The 25,497-nt window shown below is 41.0% G+C and overlaps 1 protein-coding gene across 3 annotated transcripts in view; it reads left to right on the forward strand.

Moving 5' to 3' along the window:
• The window catches only part of GORASP2 (golgi reassembly stacking protein 2), a 1,358,808-nt gene that overhangs the window by 1,211,520 nt on the left and 121,791 nt on the right, over nt 1-25,497 (forward strand). For all 3 annotated transcript variants that reach the window (XM_044075519.1, XM_044075518.1, XM_044075517.1), the window contains one exon: nt 19,462-19,578. In XM_044075519.1, the coding sequence (XP_043931454.1) occupies nt 19,462-19,578 (117 nt within the window). The remainder of the gene's footprint in view (nt 1-19,461; nt 19,579-25,497) is intronic.

The raw sequence follows: 25,497 nt of genomic DNA on the forward strand, positions 1-25,497 counted from the left end.
GCTTGCTAGGTACAGGTGTCCTTTTTCCCCAACTTGTCTGCGGTATTGCATTCCCTGTCTACCAACCAGATTCTCATGTCCTCAGGCAAAGTGCTAAGGGCTTGTTCTCTCACCAAAAGGTCTTCCCGCTTTTCAAAAGTGGTGGCTTGACACCCACTCACCCACGTGTGAAAATAAGTGCTTAACTCAACAATATAATCACACACACTTTCATCTCCCTTGCATCTATCCTCACAAAACTTTTTTTTCTGTAAGCTTCAGGTGTTAACTTAAAGCATTCCACTAAACAATTTTTAACTGTATTATAATTTATTCAGTCAGTATCAGACAATTTAGAAACAGCAGTTACAGCTTTACCATGGAGTAAGGGGGTCAGGAACTGTACCCAGAGCCCTTGGTCAGCATTATACTGTTTATATACCCCTTCAAACATACGAATAAAACCATCAAATTTATCACCCTCTGTAACTTGTGGAAGAAATTTACTGATGTTTATTGCTTCTGGGGTTCAGTTATTCCCTTCCCCATTATCTCCATGACCCTGGCAAAGAGTCAGCATTTCGTTTTTTCATGTTGCCTCTGCCTCTCATTTTCTTCAGCCTCCAAACATCAGTCTTTTTCTTCAGCCTCCCAATGCCACAGTTTCTCATTTTCTTCAGCCTCCAAATGCCGCAGTCTCTCTGCTGATTCTATTTCCAAACATTTGGCCTCCATTTCAAGTCTGTTTAATTCCAGATGGATTTTTTAAGTCCTCTGAGGAAAAGTTGAACTATCCATTTTCTGAGAGTTGTACATCCCCAAGGCCAGTCTGGTTGCCTTCCCTGTTGCTGGTCTGTGATGCAGCTGGGACTAAGGGTGCAGTTATTTCCCATTTAGTAAAGTTGGCATGCACCAGTCCTTTGGGTTGGCATATCTCAGCCAACTTGACTCCCTCTCAGCTTGCCATAATCTCCTGCTGAAATCCTTGCCTGCTCTCCCTTACTAACTATGCTAACAAAAAAATAAATAAAACTATTGTGATATGAAACTCTGAATGTCTATCATGTGGCTGTTTTGAGAGTACAAACACTTTCTTTAGTGACTAGTGTTTACAGGCTACAGGAGTTCAGTATCCATACCACTGAATCCCAATACATGATGTGGTGATCCCACTACTACCACCAATAAATATGTGATAATTCACCTCTGGACCAGTGAGCTGCAATCCTCACCACTGGCACCTGTGGGAGACCTTCACTGGGAGGATAACAGGAACACACACAATATTTCCAGATGCAGCTCACCGCATCAAGTGCAGTTTTCCTTAAGAGCACACACAGACTACAATCAAGTCTAGGGCTGGTTTTTCCAGATCGCTAGAAAGACTCCCCAATGGTACAGCTATAGAGCCGAGTCCCTTAGCCAGGGTTCCAAGCCAAGTCCTCCAACACTCTCTCTGTCCAACCAGTGCTTTGTGTCCTTGCCCAAGTTGCTGACACACACACATCCCTGGGAAAGGCTGTCACAGGTTTACTAGCTATGCCCCCTTCTGCCCAGACTATAATGTAGATGTTCTTCGTGTTTCACTGTTGCAGTCATTACACTTGGGTTATCCTGCTGGCAGGCTACCCGCAGTCGGCCTGAATTCCAAAGTCTTGGTCCGGCGTCTGTTGCTGTCGCCTCTTCCCTGACGTCAGTGCGCCAGGGGTATAAAAGATGCAGCTGACGCCATTTTCTTCAGTCTTTCTTGCCGCGCAGTGCCCGAAGCAAAAGCAGTTCGCAAGTGCCGGTCGGCCGACTCCTGAGATTTTCGAAATTGAATTTCAGATCCGAAGTCTTCTATAAAGCTAATTACCGCGTTGAGGAAACTTTTTTCTTGCTCCAGACCGATGTCAGAAAAAGTTTTTGAAATTGTATTTCTTGTGGGAAGCAAATACCTCATAAGGATTTTCACTCTCACTGTATTCCTTGCCTAGGCCCTGACCACGACGTTGCTAGTTGTCGGTTTTGTGCTAGATTTAACCAACGCACTAATAAGCGTTGGTACGATTTTGCTTTTCATTACTTTGGCCGAAGGTTTAACTACATAATGCCGTCGGAACAGCCGACGACCGGAGTTCATAAAAAGCGCAAGGAAAAAGAAAATGACTGGCATCCGAGGTCCAAAACTGACGATGAAGCCTCTTCTGGGCTAGTCGCTGGTTCGCCGGTTCTCAGTTAGGTGCTTTCACAGCCCCTGACGCCCGTTACCTCAGTGCCACAGGTCACCTCAGACTCCCACGTGGAGACAGCTAGGCCTCTGGATACTCAAGGTATTGGGCCTTCGGAAACTAATCCCTCAGATGGGTCTGGAGCCGCTGAGCAGGCATCGGCTTCTGAGGGTGTTTTCAGACCTACACAGCTTTATAGCAAGCCAACTTCAGCATCAAAGACAAAGACTAAAACAGTTTTAAAGACAAGAAAACAAGTACAGCATTCTCCAGGACAGACTTCCATGCCTAAGAAACAGATGTTCAAAATGGCCGAAGACCTAATTACTTTGATCAGGGGTTCCCATCCCCCTCCTGATAAGAGGCCTAGGCAAGACACTGAATATGATTCCTCTGATCAGGTTTCCATTTCCTCTGACTCCTGTTCAGAACAGGGATACTCTATTCCTCCCTATGAGGATTCTGATGCAAAAGAATCTATTCCTTCAGCTTCTCCTCCTGAGGATTATTAATTTGGGGAAACCTTGCATACCATGAGGGAGCATTTCCATTGGGAGAGCCAAGATTATTCAGATTTTAAGAAAAGGCTCAGAGACTTTCTTTTACTACCTCAGCACAGACCTCCTGCTATTCCTCCTGTTCTAGACATTGTAGGTTTTTTCAGCGTCCGTCCTGTCTCTCGACTCTTTACCTTCTGCACCTGTTAAGCCAGACAGATACCACAAGGTTCCAGATTCTCATAAATTTCTATATAAAAACCCTGCTGCTGACCCAGAAACTATTTCACAGGATCCCAAAGGGGTCAAAGCTGCTACTGCAAAAAACCCTGTACCCTTAGATAGAGATTCTAGGGCACTGGACAGTTGGCGGAAAAAGTTTACACTTCTGCTACCTTGGCTGTAAGGGCTTTAAATTGTCAGTTTCATATGCTTAAATATCAGCAGTATTTAATGTCTCAGTTAAAACAGAAAATCTTGACAAATTCTGAATGTGCTGAGAACAAGGAATTGTAGGATTTATTGCATGCAGCTGAACAAGTGGGAAAACATACTTTGCAATGTGGTTATGATTCACTGGAGGCCTCTTGCAGGGCCGCTGTAACAGGCTTGGTCATTAGAAGGCATGCTTGGTTAAAAGAGCAGACTCTGCCTGACCATGTTAAAGCAAAATTATTGGATGCTCCATTACAGCATGATACTTTGGTGTTAAGGCAGAAGAGGTGTTGAAGAAAATGGAGGATAAAGCTAAATCTATGCAGACAGTAAAGGATTTCTTACAGGTGCAGCCACCCAGATTTAGCAAGAACTGGCCTTCTAAAAATTGGTCCTTTCCCATGTCAGACAGGCCACAAAGAGGCAGATACAGACGCCCTAGAGTCAGACAACAGCCCCAGGGCTCATACAGGCCCAAACAGTGGGGTGCTTCTGCCTCCAAAAGCGGAGAAGACAAATCACAGCCATATAGGAAACAGTCCCAATGACTTCCCTCTGCCAATGCCAAGCATTTATCTTTTGGCAGCACCCTTAGGGGGAAAGCTAGCACCTTTTTCACAAAATTGGCACATGATTATCCAGGACAAATGGGTCTTAAATATAGTTTCTCAGGGCTACAGGTTCCACTTTCACACCCTTCCAAAGGCAAAATGTATGCCAGACCTGCCACACAATCAATGGACAGAGGCATAAAACCAAGTTTCATCCCTCATGGACATAAGGGCTATTCAGCCAGTGCCACAACAAGAGCAGGGACAAGGATTTTACTCAAGACTTTTCTTAGTACCAAGAAAGGACAAAGCATAGAGACCGATTCTGGACCTGTCTATTCTAAATACTTTTCTGGACGTTCTGAAATTCAGAATGTTGACTCTGCAGCAGCTTCTGCCCATGCCGGGCAAAAGGGCTTGGCTTGTAACTTTGGACCTCAAAGAGGCATACCTGCATGTCCCAGTCAGACAATCTTGCAGAAGATACCTCAGATTCATAGCTGGCTCAAAGCACTACCAATTCTCTGCACTGCCCTTTGACTTATCTACTGCGCCCAGGGTCTTCACAAAATGCCTGGCACCAGTAATTGTATTTTGCAGATAAAGAGGAATTCAAATATAGCTCTACTTGGATGACTGCCTTATTCAAGCAGAGGCCAAAGACATTCTACTAAAGCATCTGGCGTTTGTTAAAAGATTACTAATTTGCCTAGGGTACACAGTAAACGAAAAGAAATCAAAACTAGTACCCTCTCAAGAGATAATATTCCTGGGTGCAAGCTTAAATACAACTGCCCAGATGGCTTATCTCACGCCAGACAAACAAAGGCATCTGACTTCTTTCTTCGAAAACATGGCAACAAGGACCCAGTTATCTGCAAGAAAAATTCTGCAGGCTCTGGGCTACATGGCCACCTGCATTCTGCTAATTCCATATGCAGGACTGCATATGAGGAAACCTACAGTGGTACCTAAAAAGTGTTTTTACTCAACATTGCCACAGCCTAGAATCATTAATTTCCCTCATTCCTTGCCTGCAACACGAGTTTCGATGGTGGGCACAGGCCTATCACCACAACAAGGGACAGCCATTCACTTTACCCACAGCCAGGCAAACGCTAACAACAGATGCATCAGATTATGCCTGGGGGGGCCCATATGGCAGGAAAATGTATTCAGGGCACGTGGCCCCCAAGCCAAAGGCATCTACACATCAATCAAAAAGAGATGCTAGCTGTACAAAATGCCTTCACAACCTTCAAGGACCTACTTCATCCTGGTCAGCTGCTGATAAAGACGGACAACACCATAGTCATGTGGTACATAAACAAGCAGGGGGGCACACATTCCTACCCCCTCTGCAGACAAGCCATGATTTTGTGGAACACAACATTGACTTACCAAGTACACCTGCAAGCACAATTCCTGCCAGGAAAAACAAATGCTCTGGCAGACGAACTAAGCAGAAACCTCATGGACCCTAACGAGTGGAAACTAGATCCACAAATCTTCAGCATGATAACAAGGAAATGGGGACGCCCAGACATAGACCTTTTTGCCTCCCCTCACAACTGCCAACTTCAGAGATTCTGCACAAGGACTTATCACAAACAAGCATGGAAAGTGGATGCCCTGTCATTCAGCTGGAACAACCTTACAGTATATGCCTTTCCTCCACTGCCTCTCCTCCCCAGGGTACTCCTAAAGGTCAGACAAGAGAAGCCACAAATGATACTGATTGCCCCGGATTGGGCACGCCAACACTGGTACCCAATCCTAAGGAGCTTGCCCCAAGGCCCAGCCTGGACATTGCCTCAAATTCCTCATTTACTGACCCAGCAAAACAATCAGATCCTGCACAGCCAACTCAGAACTCTAAATCTAGCTGCATGGCGGATACTGTAACTATTCAGAATACACCTCTCTTTAAAGCGGTTATGGATGTCATTTTGGAGGCCAGGAGGCCCAGCACCAGAAAATCTTATGCAGAAAAATGGAAGAGATTCTGTGCTTGGAACCAGGCACAAGGAATTGACACGCTTGTTCCAAATATTCCTCAGATTTTACAATATCTAACTGAGATGCTGGACAAAGGCCTGTCCTTCTCATCAATTAAGATCCATGCCACTGCCATTTCAGCTCATTACAATACAGACCCACCAATTTTTTCATATCCATTGTTTAGGCAGTTCCTCAGGGGGGGCCAAAAACATAAGACCTCCAAGGAGAGCACCAATACCTGCATGGGACCTCAATTTTGTCTTGGAAAAACTCACAATGCCTCCTTTTGAGCCAGCCAATACAGCTGACATAAAATTCTTATCATGGAAAACGGCTCTGCTCCTTGCAATAACTTCAGCAAGAAGAGTCTCAGAGTTACAGGATTAGTGGCTGTGGAACCATTTGTTATCTTCCGTCCGGACAGGGTTTCTCTAAGGACAAACCCAACATTTATGCCTAAGGTCGTGTCCAATGTGGCTCTTAACCAAACCATTCATTTGCCTACTTTTTACCCAAACCCCCAGAATAAAGGGAAGAGATTTCTGCATTCTTTGGACATACACAGACAGCTACGCTTCTACTTGGACAAAACTAAAGCTTTCAGAAAGACTGAGCAACTTTTAGTGGCATATGCTGCAGGATCACAAGGAAGGGCTATCACAAAGCAGACTATTTCAAAATGGATAGGATACTGCATTCGTTTCTGCTATTCACAACATGGTAAATCAGTGCCTAAGGGCATGGGACCACATTCTACCAGGTCAGCAGCCACCTCAGCAGCCTTCCTCAGAGGAGTACCAACCAAGGATATTTTGGAGGCTGCAACTTGGACTTCAGTGCACACTTTTACTAAGCACTACCACTTGCCTCTTTACTCTAAATCCAGAGCAGGCTTTGCCACTGCAGTCTTGCAGGGCCTTATAGCTACTCCTAATTCTATTTAGACCCAGCCGCCCAACCTCAGCTTTGGGATTCAACCAAGTGTAATGACTGCAACAGTGAAACACGATGAACATAGTACAGTTGTGTACCTACCATAAATGTAGATGTTCGAGTGTATTCACTGTTGCAGTCCAGGTTACCCACCCACCATCCCCCTTTCTTTGCTGGGACTTATCTGTACTTCTCTATCCTATACAACCTGTGTGGTGTATTTGCTTGTAGATGAAGGTATTGTTTATTTCAGTGCATGCTTTTATTAGCAATGTTTTTTAGCCTCCCCTTTTGGGGGCACCTGACATCTGGGGCAAGTCAAACTGAAGAAAATGGCGTCGGCTGCATCTTTTATACCCTTGGCGCACTGACGTCGGGGAAGAAGCGACAGCAACCGACGCCGGACCAAGACTTTGGAATTCAGGCCGACTGCGGGTAGCCTGCCAGCAGGATAACCCAAGTGTAATGACTGCAACAGTGAATACACTCAAACATCTACATTTGTGGTAGGTGCACAACTGTACTTTCTGTACATACTTACACCAAGCATTATCATTTGCCAATTTTCTCTAAATCCAGAGCTAGTTGGGCCTTATAGCTGGTCCTAATTCTATTTAAATTCCTCCTCCCAACCTTAGCTTTGGGAATCTACCCAAATGTAATGACTGCAACAGTGAAACACGAAGAACATAGTACAGTTGTTTACACTTACCCTAAATGTAGATGTTAGAGTGTATTCACTGTTGCAGTCCTGGTTACCCTCCCTCCAGCCCTATTTCTTCTTTTGGCTATACCTCTACTCTCACTTACTATGCTCTAAAAGCTTTTTGGTGTATTTGCTTTTTTGTTGGAGGTATATCCTTGTATTTATAGATTTAATTGCTTCCCATTAGGGGGGCACCTGACATCTGGGGCAAGAAAAACTGATGTAATGGCGTCGGCTGCATGTTTTATACCCCTGACGACCTGACATCATGGAAGAAGGGACAGCAACTGATGCAGGACCCAAGACTTTGTTAATCAGGCCGACTGAGGGCTACTGCAAGCAGATAACCCAAATGTAATGACTGCAACAGTGAATACACTCTAACATCTACATTTATGGTAAGTGTACACAACTGTACTTTCTTGTTGTTGCCAGGCCCAAGACAGAATACAAAATACTCAGTCTCTCTAAGAGACATCTCAAAATAATATCTAAAATATTACTGCTGAGATAGCTTGCAGAATGACATCCCTTCTTGTCATCTAACTTCTAGTTCCCATGCAAAACTCCCTTTGCTGGAAGCTGGCAGGACTTAGCATTTACCTGTAAAAAAAAAAAAAAAAAAAAAAAAAAAAAAACACACACACACTTTTGCTCAGATCTTTGACAGGTGCTGGAAGTCATAAAATAATTGCATACATCCATGCTTCCAGGTTGTAATTAGTTCACTCCAAAGACAATAAGAAAGCTTCCTAGTACAGATTGTGTCTTTGGCTGCAATGAAACCCATGAGATAGCATCTTTATGGCCTAGCCTATAAAGTGATTTAATTTCAGATATTTTTCTAAAGTTTGTTGGACTGAGGTTAACCCTCCAGTTTCCTCTGTTAAAACATATGCATTTAAACAGTTACAGTAGTGCATGGACATTTCTGTTCTCTCCAGTAAAGCATACTGTACATATATTTCAAACACAAGCACTTTACAAATACCTTTTCAACACAAACATCTGTACAGATCAGTTTTGATATACACATGACATACAATTCTAATATATTTGTAACACTAGCATCTTGTATAAATCAGTTAGATATTCATAAATTACATATAATTATTTGCAAAATTCCAGCTAGCTTTGCTGGCAGTACCACCTTTCATCATACCTGCAATTCCCATTTTTTCGTATGTAGTTTGCTTCTGCCCTTTTCTAAATATCTCAATTATATATTCACTACTTCTAATATAGTTGGTTTAGATTTTGATTTCTATTTTCTAGTAATTGCTTTTTTGTCAGCCACCATATTTAGACACAGCAAGCCCTTACCATGTCTAGGCAGTTCAGATTCTGTGTTATAGCTCAGAAAAATCATCTCCTTTGTCACACCAATCTGCCCACTCATCATCTCCGACAGTGCATCCCACAGGGAATCCTTAAAGTCAGCCAACCCACTACACTCCCAGAAAATATGTTCCTAAGTATCTCTTTCTTCCCTGTTACACCACCAATATATGCTGTCTACCTGAGGAAAAATTCTCTGGAGTCTGTCTGGGGTATAAAAATATCTGTGTAAACATTTCCAAGCGAAAATCCTAAATCTTCTAGATGTTGTTGTATATTTGGGAGATGTATGTATATCCTCCCATTGTTTTTTTGTGAACTGCTTATCCAGTCTCTGTTCCCAATCCTTTTTAACCTCCTCTGATTCAGGTATGCCACTGTTGAGATGGATTTGAACACCTCCCCACAGAATGGCTTTAAACTACTTTGGAATTGGCTTTTGGTCAACAGAATCATCCTTAACATCAAAATGTCAACTGCAATGATGTTTGGGTCTCCCAGAAAATTGACACAACCCAGTTGACATCATTGTCTGTGATGGGAAGTCAGTCCCCATATTACCTCCAAGTAAAATCTGAGCCCAGTTCCTCATCTGCCACCTTTTCTTATCGCCACACATAGAGTTACATAGTTGGAAGGTCCTAGCCCAGTGCATTGTAGCATACAAGATTTCCCTCCATCCTGCCCAAAGAAACCACAAACCCTGTGCTTACCAAGGTACTTCTATCTAAATTACTTGCTCCTTCACGTGTCACTCTTCAGTCTGCACAAAAACTTGATGCACTATAAAAGACAAAAAATAAATTACTTAGGTTTATGCAATTTAACCAACAGCATGAACAGCACTGACTCATAGTTAGCAAATCCAGATAGTTACCTTTCCACAGTAGAAATACTTTCCTGCTTAACACAGTCGCCTTCAAATTCCTGAATGGTGGATACTTCCTACCCTTGAGTAACTTCCTTCATTTTAAGAGTTTCTACATGTTCATTGAGAAATAATGCAGATAATGTGTTTCCTCATATATTTTTGTAAGTCCTAGAAAGTGCTTTCTCAAAGCTTGTGCCAACACACAGGAACAACATTCCACAGAAAGTTAGAGCTGCATCTGCTCTGAATGAATTTGCAAAGCCCTAAAAAAACATGCTACTGACTGTGCACAGGCATTGCTTTGTAATTCCACCACACACTCCTCCATATGTTTATTCCTCTTCCCTGGTTAGGAACTCTTAATTATGTGATACTGTTAAACTTTCTTACAATGCCAGTATATTTTATTGTTACCCCTCCCTGTACTTCCCCTTCCGATCCCACTCCTTCACAATTTAATCAATTTCTTGACGGTCTTCTTTACCAGAACTCACATCCCCTCTTTCCTCCTTTAACACACACCTCAGCTGTCCCCCGTTTTTAAGATTGGCCAGCTCACTGTACTTCACCATTTTAGGGCCCTCTCTTCAAAACGTTTATATTCAGTCCTGATTTCACACTGTATGTAACCATTCAGATGTACCCACGGTTAATTTCTGGCTTGTTTATTGTGAAACCTCCAGTTCATTTTTGTAAACTGTTCCTCTAGTGTCTTAGCCATCTTAGACATTCCCTATATTTGACCTTTATATCTTCAAATTTTTGCTTCCACTTCTTGATATTGATAACGTAATTAAAATGTTATTTTTTATTGTTTCAGTAAAATGTTTCTTTATAAGTTGTCAAAATTGTAATAATGGTATTGTTGATGTTTTTACCAAATAATGTTATTGATTGCTGTACCATTTATGCCTACTGCCATGTCTCAGGTTGTTCTTAAGGTGTCCTTGGACCACTGTGAAATAAATGTGAATTACAGCTTCATGAGTTTTGAAAGAAGTGTGGCATTGAATGTAGTGACTCAGATTGACACCATGTGGGTTGTAATGACAGAAAAGTAACAGAAAATTAGCATGTACGTTGTACATTTAGATGCATACTCACTTCTAAAACAGGTTAAGTGATAGCTATAGCTGTCATTTTTTAATTAACTTACATTCGTAAATTGCTGCCAACTATGCATAGTACAAAAGCATACATAGCACATCAGTGGTTGCTTTCTTGACCTGTAGTGAATGGAAGGAGTCTCCTGGCCATAACCAGAATATTATGTTTTCATAGTATCTGGAAGGGTCGCAAAGTGTCTTAATATGTTTCCTGCTTTCTGATAGTAGCTTTTCAGTGCATAAGAGTGGACTGTTGAGGCATTTAATTAAAGTAAAGGAACTGCTGCACTAATACAAATTCTGATATGAATTAAAGTGATGTTATGTCTTGAATTATCTCAAGATAAATAACCAGCATTCAGAGTTTAAATTGTTTAATATCTCCAAGAATAAAGACTCTAACACTGCATGAAGTATAAAATGTATTACCAGATCCTATTGCTACATAACAAACTTTGTCACTTTATCAATAATTTACGAAAACACTTCCCAATCCCCAGCTCGTGTACATATCCAGAATTTGCAAAATGGTCAATTGAATCAAATTGAATTTGTCATTGGTTTCAGCATCACCCTCTCTTTTTCCAGCTTAGTACATGGAATCATAGGGTAACATCAGCAGTAACCATCATCTTGAGTAATTTGTTTCTAAAAAAGTAAATGTGCATTGCATCTGCATTTTTTTAACTCATACTTTCTTACCTGTAATCAAGTGAATGTGATTTGGTTAGCTTACTTAGCTGTGATAGCCAATCAATTCAGCCTTGTCATTTCAGGAAGTTAGACAAAGAAGGCTGTAACTGGTATAGTAGCCATTCTGTCCCATAACTATATGTCTGCTACTATTTATGGACTGCAAATAGTATTTGTCTGCTACTACTTGCAGTCCAGCTGGCTTCCAGACTGCATGCAGAAGTAGGTGAAGGAAGTACACTGACATAAAGGCGTATGACTCCAACCTGCAGGTGTGTGTATGCGTGTGTCAGAATTGCTGAGCTATATAGAAGGCAGCCTAGTGGTGATGTTTCAGCTTGACAACCTTGTGCAGAGGTCGAGTGCTTAAGACAGCAAACAAAAGCATAACTTATTCAATCATTGCAGGCGACAAGGGCACCAGCAAACTGATCGTGCAAAACATAATTATGTATTGTTGCTATATAGCTGCCCAGTGTCCCATTTATCTAGCTTTGCAGTGTGTGATAATTGTGTCATATGGCTGATCCCTTTTATGTGTGTGCACTATTTTCTATTTTAAACCTTTTGTTCTGATCCATTTGTGAATGTTTTTTTTTTTGTGTGTTTATGTTTAAGTGGAAAACTTGGAAGAGCACTTCTACTCAGTCATTGCTGTTTTTAATGGTCATTTTAATGTGCTGAATATGAGTTGGTTCAAAAGTGACTTGATGGAGTGTTTTTTGTTAATTCTTCATCTCTTGGGGTTTAGTTCATTTGTTGCCAGAAGTTATTGGGTACAGGTGTGGGGGTGCTGTATACTTGCTTTGGGAAGTCAGTACTTTTTCTTTGTTTTCTTGGGAGGTTACTGTTGGGTTGCAGCCAGCGGTTATAGGGGTATTTAGCTGTCAGTTTAACAGTGTTAGCTAAATCATTGTTTCTAAGTTTTGGTGGCATTGAGGTTGGCCTGTTGTGTTGGATCTGGTAGCTAGCCGTCGAATCATGGGAGACTTTGGATATTTCTTCATTTCCTGACAGTTGTACTTTTTTCATTTGGGGAGATCTGTAATGTTTTGATTTGTTATGTTGTTTGGTTTTGGTTTTCTTTGTTAGCTGAATTGGAATGTATTTTGAAGTATGACTCTGTTTCTAATACTTCTCAGCACAATTTCTGTTTTTCAGTATAACTTTACATTGTAGACTTGGTTTGTTTTTTTGGTGGTTGCTGAGGTAATGGATTTTGTATTTCATATTTATTTTTGAGTTGTATATTTCAGATGTATTCTAAGTATACATATGTAGTGCAGGGATGTTGTAAATGTGACTGTGGTTGCTGTGTTTTGTTGTACCTATTGCTTTTGTTTTTGATGTTAGTAAACGTGGTTGCTTCAATGTTTGTGTGTTCTGTAAGTAATGTGAATTTACTGTGTAAATTGTTGTGTGCTTTACTGTTTAGTCTACTTTGCCTTGTTGAGTTGGTTTTCTGACATTAGCAGGATGATGGTAAATTTTATTTTCTAACAATTTTTCCTACATAGGTTCATAGGTAGGTACTAGGCTATCTGCCCTAGGGCATTTATAAGCCTAGCCAGAATGTGTTGGCTTTCGCCTCCCTTTTAGACTAGATTCCTGAGCCTCTGTCCAGCAGGGCCATAGAAGTGATCCCAGGAGTAAATTTACGATTTCCCATCCACTCATCAAGATTTCTTTTGAAAAGGGTCAGCGAGGGGCTATGCCTAACATGGACTGGGATTCTATTCCAGAGTGAGGGAAGCCTTTGTTATATAAATCTATCCCTCCAGCATGTCCTGTTTATTGTTGTGCTAAGGTTTAAATCCCTGGAGTGTGTAGCTCTAATGGATTTGGTTTTCTTGAGGTGGAGCATGTCCAACAATTCAGCGTTAGTCATGGCCTTGAACGTCAGGCAGAGATCGCCTCTGAGTAGGCGGTAAGCAACTGAGTAGAGCTGGAGTTTCTTTAGTCGAGCTGCATAGGGCATCTGTTTGAGGCCCATGATCCTGTTGGTGAGGTATTTTTGAGGTCTATCGAGCTGTTGCAGGTGTCGGGTAAGGTGCATCCTAAATGGGGCATTGTACTCAATTATGGGCCTAATGAGCGATGAGTAGAGGGACACAATGACCTCTCTTGATCTAGATGTTAACCCTTTTGTGATTAGGTGAGTTATATAGAAGGTTTTTCTAACCACTTTGGCAATGTGATTGTCAAAGGAGAGGTTACTATCTACTTGGCTCCCCAGATCCCTAATTACTTCTTCCGTACTTAGTGGATTACCTCCTATGTGGTAGTTTGTGGGCACTTTGTTTTTCCCAAAGGGGATGACTATGCACTTTTTGGCATTTAGCTTGAGGCCATGGTTCTGACACCAGGTATCCGTCTCTGTAAGGCCCTTCTGGAGGATGCTTGCGTCAGTCGGAGAGTCGATTATGGCTCCCAGTTTGCAATCATCTGCAAACTTGGTAAGCCACAGTCCTCCCGTGTTTGCCTGTACCTCAGAGAAGTATATACCGAACAAGAGGGGTCCCAGGACTGAGCCCTGTGGGACACCACTTGTAACCGGTTTAGAGTCGGAGATGCCACCCGCGACTCTGACCATGTGAGTTCTATCCCTGAGCCAGTTTGCAACCCATCTTGTGACATATGGGTTAATATTTAAGCTGGTAAGCTTATTTATGATGCCAGAGTGGGGTATTGTGTCGAAGGCCTTTGCAAGGTCCAAGTAGGCTTTGTGGACTACCTTACCATCATCTATGGCTTTGGTAACTGTTTCGAAGAAGTCAACTAGGTTTAAGAGGCAAGATCTGCCTTTAACAAAGCCAAATTGGGTAGGGTCCAGTGTTTGGAGATTCCTAATGTCTTTATTTATGAGATCCATGATGATGCGCTCCATAGCCTTGCAGACCAGGCTAGTCAGGCTTATAGGGCGATAGTTCCCGGGATCCTTTGTGGCGCCACCTTTGTGGAGTGGGATCACTGTTGCTGTATGCCATTCTCTGGGTACATAACCTGCGGTAAGGCTGAGTTGGACCAGTGAATTTATGTGAGGGTTTAGTTCATTTTGGAGCTCGTGTAAGATGCAGCCCAGTATACCATCCAGTCCCATTGATGCTGTGTTTTTTACTTTGGAGAGGGCTGCTTTCACCTGTGTCTGTCTGATGTATGGGGGACTGCATTCTTCTGGGATAGACACTGGCCCATTTGTGGGGGCAGGGGGGGGTAAAGTTTGCACTGAACCTGTCCACCAGGATGTTGGCAATGTCAGTAGGTTCAGTGTATTTTGTGCCTTTTTGCACAAGATTAGAGCATATCTGAGAGTTGCCACCCAGATTCTTGACGTAGCTAAAGAACGCCTTGTGATTTTCTTTAGAGTCTTTGGCGATTTTTCTTTCAAAGCTAGCCTTTGATGATTTTATGAGGGATCGAAGTTTCTTGCTAGTACTGATCAGGGATGCCTTACCTTTTGGGATTTTGCCTTATGTAATAGTTTTCTCATTCTGTTGTATAGCTTATTTATGGTTGGGGTCCACCAGACTGGTCTCCTGTTTTTGGAGGAGTGAGTCTTGGTTTTACTTGCGATGGCACGATCCATGCATTCCTGTAGGTGCTCATATACTGCATTTGTAAAGGATTCTGCGGTTTGGGTAGCATTTTCCATTTGCCCAGGGGCTTTGAAACGTTCCAGGGGCTTTGAAACTTTCCACCTCGGTCTTGAGAAGTGTGAAGTTTGCTTTTGAGAAGTTTTTTACAGTGGTTTCCTTGGCTGGGGGTGGGGTCTGGATGTAGATGTCCATTGTGATTAGATTATGGTTTGATCTTACCAACGAGGGGTTTACCTCTGGTGTGGAACATTTAAGCCCCCATGTTGGTGATGGCCAAGTTCAATATGTTGTCCCCTCTTGTGGGAGTGGTGACCAGTTGTTCCATGGCATTTGAGTTTATAAACTCCAGGAACCATTGGGCAAAAGAGTTGGGACTTGAGTAGTTTTCCCAGTCAATGTTTGGGTAGTTAAAATCCCCCCAGTATCATTGTGTTTGGTGAGACCTTCATATTCTCCAGTGTTCTCAGGAATGCCGAGTGGGGGTCCTGAGACAAGGTGGGCGATCTCTAGCAGGCTGCAAACTGAAAAGCAGTTTTACCTACTGTTAGTTGCACATGGATGGTCTCCGCTGCCTCGTGTAGTGCCACTAACCTGGAGGTGTGGGTATCCTTGATGAAAATGGATACTCCCCCGCCTTTAGTAATTAGGTCCGAGTTCTGGGGCCGAAAAGAATGGTATGAGTTGAATCCTGGTAGTGCTGGGGTGCTCTCTGGAGCCTTGAACCAGGTTTCTGTCACTGTACAGATATCGATTTTTCTCCATACTGAGGAGTGCCTCGAGTGTGTGCATCTTGAGGTTGACTTCTGACGTTGAGTAGCATTACCCTTAGTTTTTTGTTTTGGTATTGTCTATGGAGGTGGGTTTGTCTTTTGAGCCTTGCCTAAAAAAGGCACTATGGTGGTGGCAAGAGCCTTAGCCAGTATTCAAAAGCCTAAGGGTGACAGGTGCAAGCCGTCCCTGGCGAAGCAACGTGGCTTGTCGAGCATGTCATCCCAGGCTGACTGGCTCTCCTTTGAATGACACCAGTAGCTTAGCCAGTTTGTTAAAATTGATCACTTTGTCTTTATACTGTGGCATCATTCTTGGTGAGGGCAAGATGCTACTCAGGGTTAGGGTCATACCAGCCTGGGCAACATGATCAGAGAGCTCCTCTGTCTCTTCATGTAGTCCAGGGAGGTACATCTCAGGTCATTCACACCAACATGGACAATGACAGAGTCACATTTGTACCTGCTGTGGAGTGACCCGAGTGCTTGTGTTATGTGGTGGATCCTGGCACCCAACAGGCAGCTTACAGTGACCTTCTCCTTGTTCAGTCTGGTGAGTGGGACGTCAGTGTGCCTGACAATAGAGTCTCCAATTACTAGTGTATTAGGTGTGTTATTTAGCCTTGGGGGCTGCGACTGCGTGGCACACTGACTTTGTGAAGTATGTGATATATAAAAGTTGTTGTGGGGTAGTGATTGCTTAGAAGTCTGCTTTGGAGGTCTCTGTTGCTTTGGCAGATTTTTATTTAGAGCCTTCGAGTATGTTTTTGTGAGTTTGTGTCTTGTTTGCCGGTGCGATTTGTCTATGTGAGACTGGTTGTGTGGTGCGAGTGGTTTCCTTCTCCTCCTGACTGACTGTGCCAGTTTGGCTGTATAGTTGTGTATCTCACATATATTTGTGTTTGTTGGAAGGAGGAGAGGGTTGTTTGTGTACATAAGGCAATTCTAACATTGCCTCCAGGTTCACCAGCTGGACTGGAGAGTGTACCTGAAACTGCACTTTGGACATGCCTTGGTGGTTTAAAGAACTGATTTATTGATTGTCCAAAATGGACGAAAAGGGAGCCTTGTACTTCTGGATAGTATAAGGGGGTGTAGTGCTAGACTTTGTTAGTGCTTACTGAGAAATTTGATCAAGTGCTGGGCTGTAGAATGAAGGTTGAGTGCTTATTTTGAGAGTTTTGACTAATTCCAAGGGAAAAATTGAAGAGCAGACTTTGTGGAGCCGGAAATAGTTTAAAACCGCTTAAATTGCGCTGTGCGACGTTGTGCAAAATCGCGCAGAACCGTGGTAAAGCGGGTTTTAAGGCAGGGAGTTTCAAAGAGATAGGAAATGGCCCAAAACGGCCAATAAGCTACTAGTTACTGGGCTGAGATCACTCCTCTAGGGACAGATAGGCTGCTCAAAGCTCCCCACTCTCACTGGTGAACAGAGAAGTTTCCTCCTATCCAAGTAAGGATATGGGCAACACAGGAACTATAACACAGCCCAGAATTCAGCAAGATCTGAAAACTGGACTACTCTAGTTCAGAAAAGGTGGGAAACCAGGATATTTTTTTTCTTTTTTTTTTTTTTACAATACAATAGAAACTAGGCAGAAGAACACTTTAAATGCTTTAAATCGGCTATCGCACTTGAGTGTGTAGCCTACAACAATTAAACAAGGCAAAACAACGACTTTTGAAGTGCAAACATAAAATGCAGAAAACAATGCTTTACAGATCTGAGATAGTTAGAAAACTCCGTTTTAGGCGAGAATATACAGTCACAGGTAGGAAGGCAGAAAAAATATACTTATAATCTTTTAAAGTCTCTCTTCATATATCAAGTAAGTTGTGCTATTGTATCTAAGTGGGTGCTTGCTGTAACATGCAAGTCTGAGCTTGTAGAGAGAGAGACTCAGACACACACAATGACTTTCACTCTACACTGGTGACCTTTAGCTTGCTTAATCCTGATTAATTAATTTATTTCTGGCAATTTCCTGAAGCCTACAGGCAAGAAAGTACTTCATCCTTTTGAGTGGTATTTTTGTAATTTAGACTCTTCGGTGATTATCACATCAGGGTTACACGAAATCTTGCATTGCGTTTTAAGGGATTTACCCCACAGAGGCTCCCACATCATATTGACTATTACATTTCAGATGTTTGACTTAAATAAAGCTCCCACACCAAAATGTTTGCAACCCCGCATTCTTTTTTCTTCCACTGAAAGCAGTAAAAACCTTATTTGGGTTTGGAACATGGTTATATATTTGCTACATCAAATGGTGTAGGAACTGCTACATTCTAGTTAAAACACTGAACAGCCAGCCAAGTTAATCTGATTTTTAGTAACATTTAAGTGGACGCCTGTAGCTTGAAAGGAAGAATTGCAGCTTTGGTTGACAGAGTGAGTACATGGTGCTGGAATTCCCTTTTCTTTCCTTTGCTCTTTGCAGGGTCTCACTCATTGGCTCCTCTACCTGCATCTGGTTTGTATTCCTAGGTTAGGTTGGACCCCTTTGGCCTAATTTGCTTCTGACCATCTGTTCTCCCACTGGCAAGAGTTAGCTGGTGTAGAGTGAGCCAGGTTGCTGGTCCTGCAAAGCAGCCAGTTCCTCCAGTGGTGGAGCAACCTCTTAAACCTCGACAGCTCTTTAAACTCCACTGTGTTCTGCCACCAAGGAGAGCATGTCTCCATAGGTGTAACACCAAGTGTTTCCAATAGGTGTTACCCTGTTGGTAAACCAGAGCTGCCCCCCCCTCCCACCGGAGATGGCAAGATGACAGCAGCCACTCATCCCCATTCCCCCCTGAAACATTTTCAGATGTCTGAGCTGCTTAGCAGACTCTAGTTACCTGGCTCATTGTCAGGACTTTACCCCACTATGCCAGTGGAGATAGCTGGTGCTGGGGTTCCTTTAGCTTAAAAATAATTCTTACTGTTTGCAGAAGCAACTGTAAAGAAACAAAGTTGCATTCAGTAGTGTAGCTTGGGCAGGGTGAATGGGGCAACTACCCCAGGCGCAAAGTTTCTGGGGGGAGGGTGTGATCGCCCAATCCAGATCTTTCTTTAATGCAATGCCATCATTTAAAAGTCGGTATTGCATTTGCGATCAAACCTGAGTGCTGTAGCGCTCTCTGTGTAGTCTAAGCTGTAGCAACTGCTTACTACATTGTAGCAAGCAGTTTGCTACAGTTTAAAAAAGAAGATTTTTCTTTTAAACTAAAGTATGAGCACTGTGTAGTACTTAGTGGAGGCAAGGCATGTTGAAGGAAGGTTGGAGGCAGAGACACAGAAATGGAACTTGAATGGATGGAGGGAGGTGGGTATCCATCTGGCCACCTGGTTGGTGTGCCTATAGAAGAAGCATTCATTTTGTTTTTGTTTTTTTTTTTTGTTTGTTTTGTTTTTGCTCTTGAATACAACAGCTGGGGGGATGTAGATCTAACTGTAATAAGCTGAACACTTACTGATCAGCTTATTACAGTGAATGTAGTGCTTTTTTGTTTTTGATGTTCACTTCAAGAGCTGAGGGGGTAGGGTGCTGGTTCATAGTACTGACCAAGGGTGCTGGTTGAACGAGCTATGCTTCTGGTTGCATTGTACATTTTTGTGATCAACTCTGTTGCCATAGGTTGTCTTAATCATATTGAATAACTGTGTATGTTTTCTGTAACATTTAGTATTGATATATGTGGCTTTCCTGTTATAGCATTGACCTATAGACATCCCTTGATTGGTTTTTCTTGCAGGTACTGTATAATTGAGAGATTTCATTTATCTTTACAGGTCTAATGCCTCTACCACCAGGACTGTCTGCTCTGTCCAGCATACCAAACCTGAATTTTTCTTTATCAAATTTAAATCCTCTGGGTGCACCAGGAGCTGGCTTGCCTGCACATCTTGGTAAGTGTAAATGGAATACAGCACAATAGCAGGGCATTTTACAAAGTATTAAAACATCTTTTTGAAGATAAACCTAAATATTATGTCATCTTCGTTAATTTTACTAATCCAGCTATAGAGTTGTAAGATTTGAGGGTTTTTTCCCCATAAAGCTTGAAGACTGTTTTAAATGAGTTCTGTGGTTGGGGACATCCTCTGCAGTGGCCATAATTCAGCATTGTTTTCTGGAAGATCATGCACTTTGGGATAGAATCACACTTGTTGAAGATAATTATTTATTGCTGTTGCATGCCCTTTTCTTGTAGTTCTTGGGGGATTTTATAAAGTTGTCCATATCAGTCACATGATGGTGAAAGGAAGCTCAGTGGAGAACTTGAGGAAGGATCTCTTTCATGTCTTCGGTGGAAGGCTGGAATTTCTTCACTGGGGACTTAATTAAGAGGACTGGCTTGGGGGTTTTTTTGTGGGACCTCTAGGGCCTTGCAGGTATGGAGATTGTTACTGATAAGTGGAGACTTGTTCCATTTCTGGTCTCTCATTATGAGGTGCATCAGAGGCCTGGGAGAGGTGTATTCCATAGCGCTTTCACCATCTTTGTCCCATTTGTTTGGCCTGGATATTAGATCTTTGTAGTCTGATTTCAGAGAGTAGTCCCTTGTGTCACTTGGTAGTGGATGGGAGATTCTTTGGGTTAAGGCCTTTTCTGTTGGACCCCTCAGCCCCCCCCCCCCCCCAAGAGCTGCAAGATTGGTCAGTCATAGTTGAAATTCCACTCCAGGATCTGTGGCCTACCTGTAAAACATCACACTGCTGTTTAATTCTTTGAATCCAAAGTGTGGTATTTCATGCTTTAAAGTTGAAGTATGATGCCAAGATCTGGTGGTGTAAATGTCTCTGTCCCCCCTTGTGTGTCAACTTAGCATGCTGCTTATATTGCCAAGATGGCTGTACAATGAATTAGCTTAATTTCAGCTGTCCAAGTGTGAAAACAGAAATTCAGAGGAGAGAGAGAGACAGTGAATTTCTTTTACTGGCAAATAAGTGCACTGCCTGGATGCCAGCAAAGAAGAAATTTAGAGAACCTGAAAGAAAGTCAACCACAAAAGGTGAGAAGAAAACACTGGCTCTGAAGAAGCCTGCAGCTGTTCAGCAAAAAGTAGTTTAAGTTTCAGCTCTGGTATAAGATCCAGGAATCTAGAGGAAAACATGAGTCAAATATGCTCAGAGCTGATTAAAATAAATGAAACACTGAAGAAGTATGTCAACTAAAATAACAGAAGGCTAGAAAAAAATGCAAGCAGTTTTAAACAGATGTTCAGATGAGCTTTGAGCAATAAGACTGCAAAAAGCAGAGGTCGAAATGAAGGAAAGGTAGCTGAGTATGAGACTACTCAAAAAGAGAATCTTCAAAAAATGGAAGAATTATAGGACAGAACTCATAGAGAAAGCCTGAGATTTTCTGCTATATTTGAGAAACTGGATGGAATAGACTGGATTAATTTTATGAAAACAAAAATAAGAAAATGGACTGGTATTCCACAGCAAGAGTTGTTAATCGAAAGAGTACATCATGTGTATGCTGTAAACCTGGCTATGCGAAAGCAGCCAAGACCTCTAATAGTAAAGATGCAATCCTTCCAGCAGAAAAAATTGATTCTGACAAAACTTTGGCAGAAGGACAAGGTACTAAATGTTGGAGACAGAGTGTTTGTGGAAAATGATTACTCAGTGTACACTAGGCGGAAGAGGAATAGATTTATGTCAACAATCCTGGAATGTTGAGTAGCAGGTGTTAGATTCAGTCTACCATGTCCAGTTATGTTAAGAATGTTTTTTTCCTGTGGGGTCACAGTCATTTTTGATGCAGAACATAATAATGAGGAAATACAAATGTTTCTCCAACAAAAAGTGAGCTATCAAACAAAATGCGGTTCTGCTTCTTATTCTTCTGATAATAAAGCTCACAGAGAGACCTTGCCAGTGTAACATTTTCCAGTGTTCCAAAGGAAAATGCATGAATTACAGAAAAAAACACATGAATTGACTAGAGAAACCTGGAGTATGTTAGAAATGAACCAGGGACTGCTGTTTGGAGTTGGAGATCAACAGAAAACCATCAACTCGGAAATTAATGAATAAATGTGGGATTACAAAGCATCAGTCCCATTTGTGAAATATGGAGGAACAAGAAAACCTGGAAATAGTGGACTTAATTGACTTTGTTAAACTTGTAGGGCACTCCAAAGCATAGGCCTTACTTTGTCATTAATGTTTGTAAAAACATTAAAGAGAGAGGAAGATGAGGGAAAGAGGTAACTGCAAGGAAAACAGTTTTTGTTCTTAGCTTTTTCAGTTATTTTTGTGTATAATAGAGATACTAAAGTAAATGGGTGCCCTTTTTTCCCGTTTTTTCTTCATTTTTGTTCAATTTAAGAAATGTGGGCACTGCATTGTAAAAAGAGAAGAAATCCTGGATCAACGAGCATGATAAATAAAATTGATATACTTTTTCTTACTTTTGCATAGGGGAATGTCTGCTGTAAGGACCTTGGTTTGGTCTAACAACAAAATTTAAGTGGTAGCATGTAAATAAAAGAACATTAAATGTAATGAAAAGTTTTCCTTTACCAAATAAATGTTTACAATGCAACATGAGAGCCTTCTTAACTGAAGGCAGCTGTGTGTCTGGTTTTTGTTTCTGTGGAGACATGCTGATAAGGAAAATAAAAATAGAATATTACTTCTTTCAGTGTCCAAAATATAGTGTTTTCTACATCTGGGAGAAGAATAAAGAAAAGACAAAAACAGACAGCACCAAGTGTAAGTAAAAGCACAGTCTGTACCTTGCGTCATAGCATGGATAACATTAATGTAGATCAATTAAAGCTTGTGAGTGTAGCGGTCAGTCTTGGACACTTGCTCCTATAAGGAGGGATAAACGTCATTATTTGAAGATGTACGCAGTTTTGTGTGTTTGTATTAAGTTAATAGGTTATGAGGATGTTCTAGGGATGTTTTGAAGGTTTTCATTAAAACAAAAAGTCTTATAAGATGTGACATAAGTAAAATGGGTATGACAAGAAACAACTGTATAAAGATCATTAATGTAAGCATGTGACACAAAAGCTGAAACTAGACATTTAATAACAGGTGGGAATAATAACTTCTTATCATAATGTCAACATTTTCCATATCATCTTTGAATGTGAATGGTCTAATAGCTACCTGTAAAAAAGAAAGAGTAGTGAACTTTATTAAGAAATGTAGAGTGCAAATAGCTATGCTACAGGAGACATATTTGGAAAGAACTGAGCAAGTGAATTTGATAAAGGATTTTGTTATGGTTATTCAGTGGAATATCAAGGACTAAAGAAAAGGGAGTACCTATATTCATTGCTAAAGGAGCTCCAGTAGTGATAGAAGAGGCTAAAATATGATAATGGTAGCTGTGTAGTAGTAAAGGGCTAATGGCAGGGGAAGAGGATTACTCTGACATGCATTTATATTCTACCCAAAACTGCTACAATGGAGCTTAAGAACATTGTAGGAGAAATAGCTTTCAGCAGGGAGTATTACTTATAGGTGGGGACTGTAATTTGATTTGCGACATTGCGGATGTATCTGGGGGTCCTAGAAAGGAAAGTATAACAAAGAGGGTAGATTTTTTTAAGAAGTTTATGAAATTATTTTGTATAGAATATGTGAATTCAATAGTAGGAGCTTAGAGAGCATATACATTTTATTCCCCAAGGTATGAAAATTGAGCTAGGCTAGACAGAAATAGTATTTCACAGGAACATGTGCATTTGATTGAAAGTTTTAATACGCATCCAAAAGCTGTTTCAGATCATGTGCCAGTAATAACTAAAATAAAAATGCGGGTTATTGAAATAAAAGTGGGACACTGGTGCTTCCCCACCTATCTAATAAATAGAGAGGAATTTAAGGAATAGGTAGTGGAAACTATTCCAGAGTTATTAGGAAATATAGAAATTTTCTTCAGAAAATATTACTATGGAGTAGGATAAAATGAAGGTGGGGTTTAAAAATAGGGTAGAAATAAAAGAAAAAGATATATGGTTAAGAAGTAACAAGGATTGTTTAGAGGAACCAGCAGAGGTTAAAATATTGCAGAGTAGTGTCCCAGTTCAAAAGCATAATTTGTTAGCAGGAATTTTTAAATCTGCCAACTCATTGCACTCCCAAAAAAGTTCCCAGTTACATCATTCTTCCCCATCATACCTGTAACATTTGCTATTTACCTGAGAAAAAAATATTTGAATTATGTTTGGGGTTTAAAAAAACGTATGCCAACACCTCTAAGCAAAAATCCAAAACTTTCTGAACTTTTGCTGCATACTTGAGGAGCTGCACATATGTCCTCCTATTGTTACATTGTAATTTTCTTTTCCAGTGTCTCTTTTCAGTGTTTTCTAACCTCCTCTGTTTGATTCTTACAGTTATCATGTAATGGTTTATATGCAATGTTTTGCCACTTTACCTTTTGATAGAGTTGATATTCCTGGACATGTAAGACAGAAAAGTATGTGTGCATCCAGTAACTTGGCCATAATGACATTGAGGGGCTACACCATTTAAGGATCCTGGGCCATATACATGAGACTTTACAGAATCAGATGAGAAAGGGCAATTAGAGAAGCTCATCTAACAGAACTGGTCTCCATACCTTGTAATATGCTTGTGACGGTGGGGACATCTCCAGATATGCCTAGTCAGATATAGTTATAAGAAGGCATGTCTCTGTTAGATCCAAGACTTATGTGAGGATATGGAATGCACTTACGTGATGTCCTTGTTTCTCAGGATTTACTCTCTGATCAATAATTATTTACCCATTGTTGACTGGGTTAGTCCTACTAGGCCAACTTCTTTTCAGGACAAACCCTGAGGTAGTATTCTAACTGACTGTTATGGTAATTTGGCCAAGGCACCAGGAAATCTTTCCCTACTCTTTTCAGTATGTAACGAAAACCTGGATAAGTTGACTGTAGGAATCACTGCTCGTACACAAGGATGCAAGAATTGTTTTTATTGTAAATCCACACAACACAAGATAACGAGGTTTAGCACTTTCAACTGTTTATCACAGTCTTCCTCAGAACACATCATTTATGAAATTCATCCATTTTATACTCATCATGATTGAATAATTAAATAATTACATATAAAAAACCGCCAAAAACTTTAAAGGCATACTGTTGCACAACATAAACTACATTTCAAAATCAGCTGATCATTCCAATGGTCTGGACAGATAAATAAATGCAAACATGTATAACCTTATAAGATGACGTATATTATAAAATATTAAAAAGTTCATGAAATAAAATGAATGTGAACTGAAAGCTCACTGATTATAGATGCTAACTGTTATTGCCAAAAGCATTTAAAATATATACATAAAAATATATTAGTTTATACAGAGAGTATAAAGAATATACATTTGTGTGAAAAATGTTTGTGTAACGCTTACTTGTGTAAACATTACATGTGCAGAAGTTGATTGTACAGAATTGGTGTTGAACAACTAGTTGTTGCTAAATACCCTACATCATAGTAGTGTACATTTAATTGTAAGGCTAAATATGTGATGTAATGATAACCATACACTACACATACAGCAGTGACCAAACATATATAAAGCACATATTATAAGGAGTTAAAAATAATGTTTGAACTATATTATAGGAGAGCTAGAAATGGTTTAATACTAATGGAGTCATTTAGACCCGGTCGTCTGGTGGAATCTGTCAGGATCTGCCATCTACTTTCTCTTTGTGCCAACTCCATTTTCCAATTCCCTCCAAACGGTGTAATGGGAACCTGATCAGTAATGGTAAATGTGAAGCTGTGATCATTCCCTTTTTCTAAAATATGTCTGTATAGGGCATTTTTAGT

Source organism: Protopterus annectens, chromosome 6.part1 (genome assembly GCF_019279795.1).
Source record: "Protopterus annectens isolate FY-2018-M chromosome 6.part1, PAN1.0, whole genome shotgun sequence".
Taxonomy (NCBI): domain Eukaryota; kingdom Metazoa; phylum Chordata; order Ceratodontiformes; family Protopteridae; genus Protopterus; species Protopterus annectens.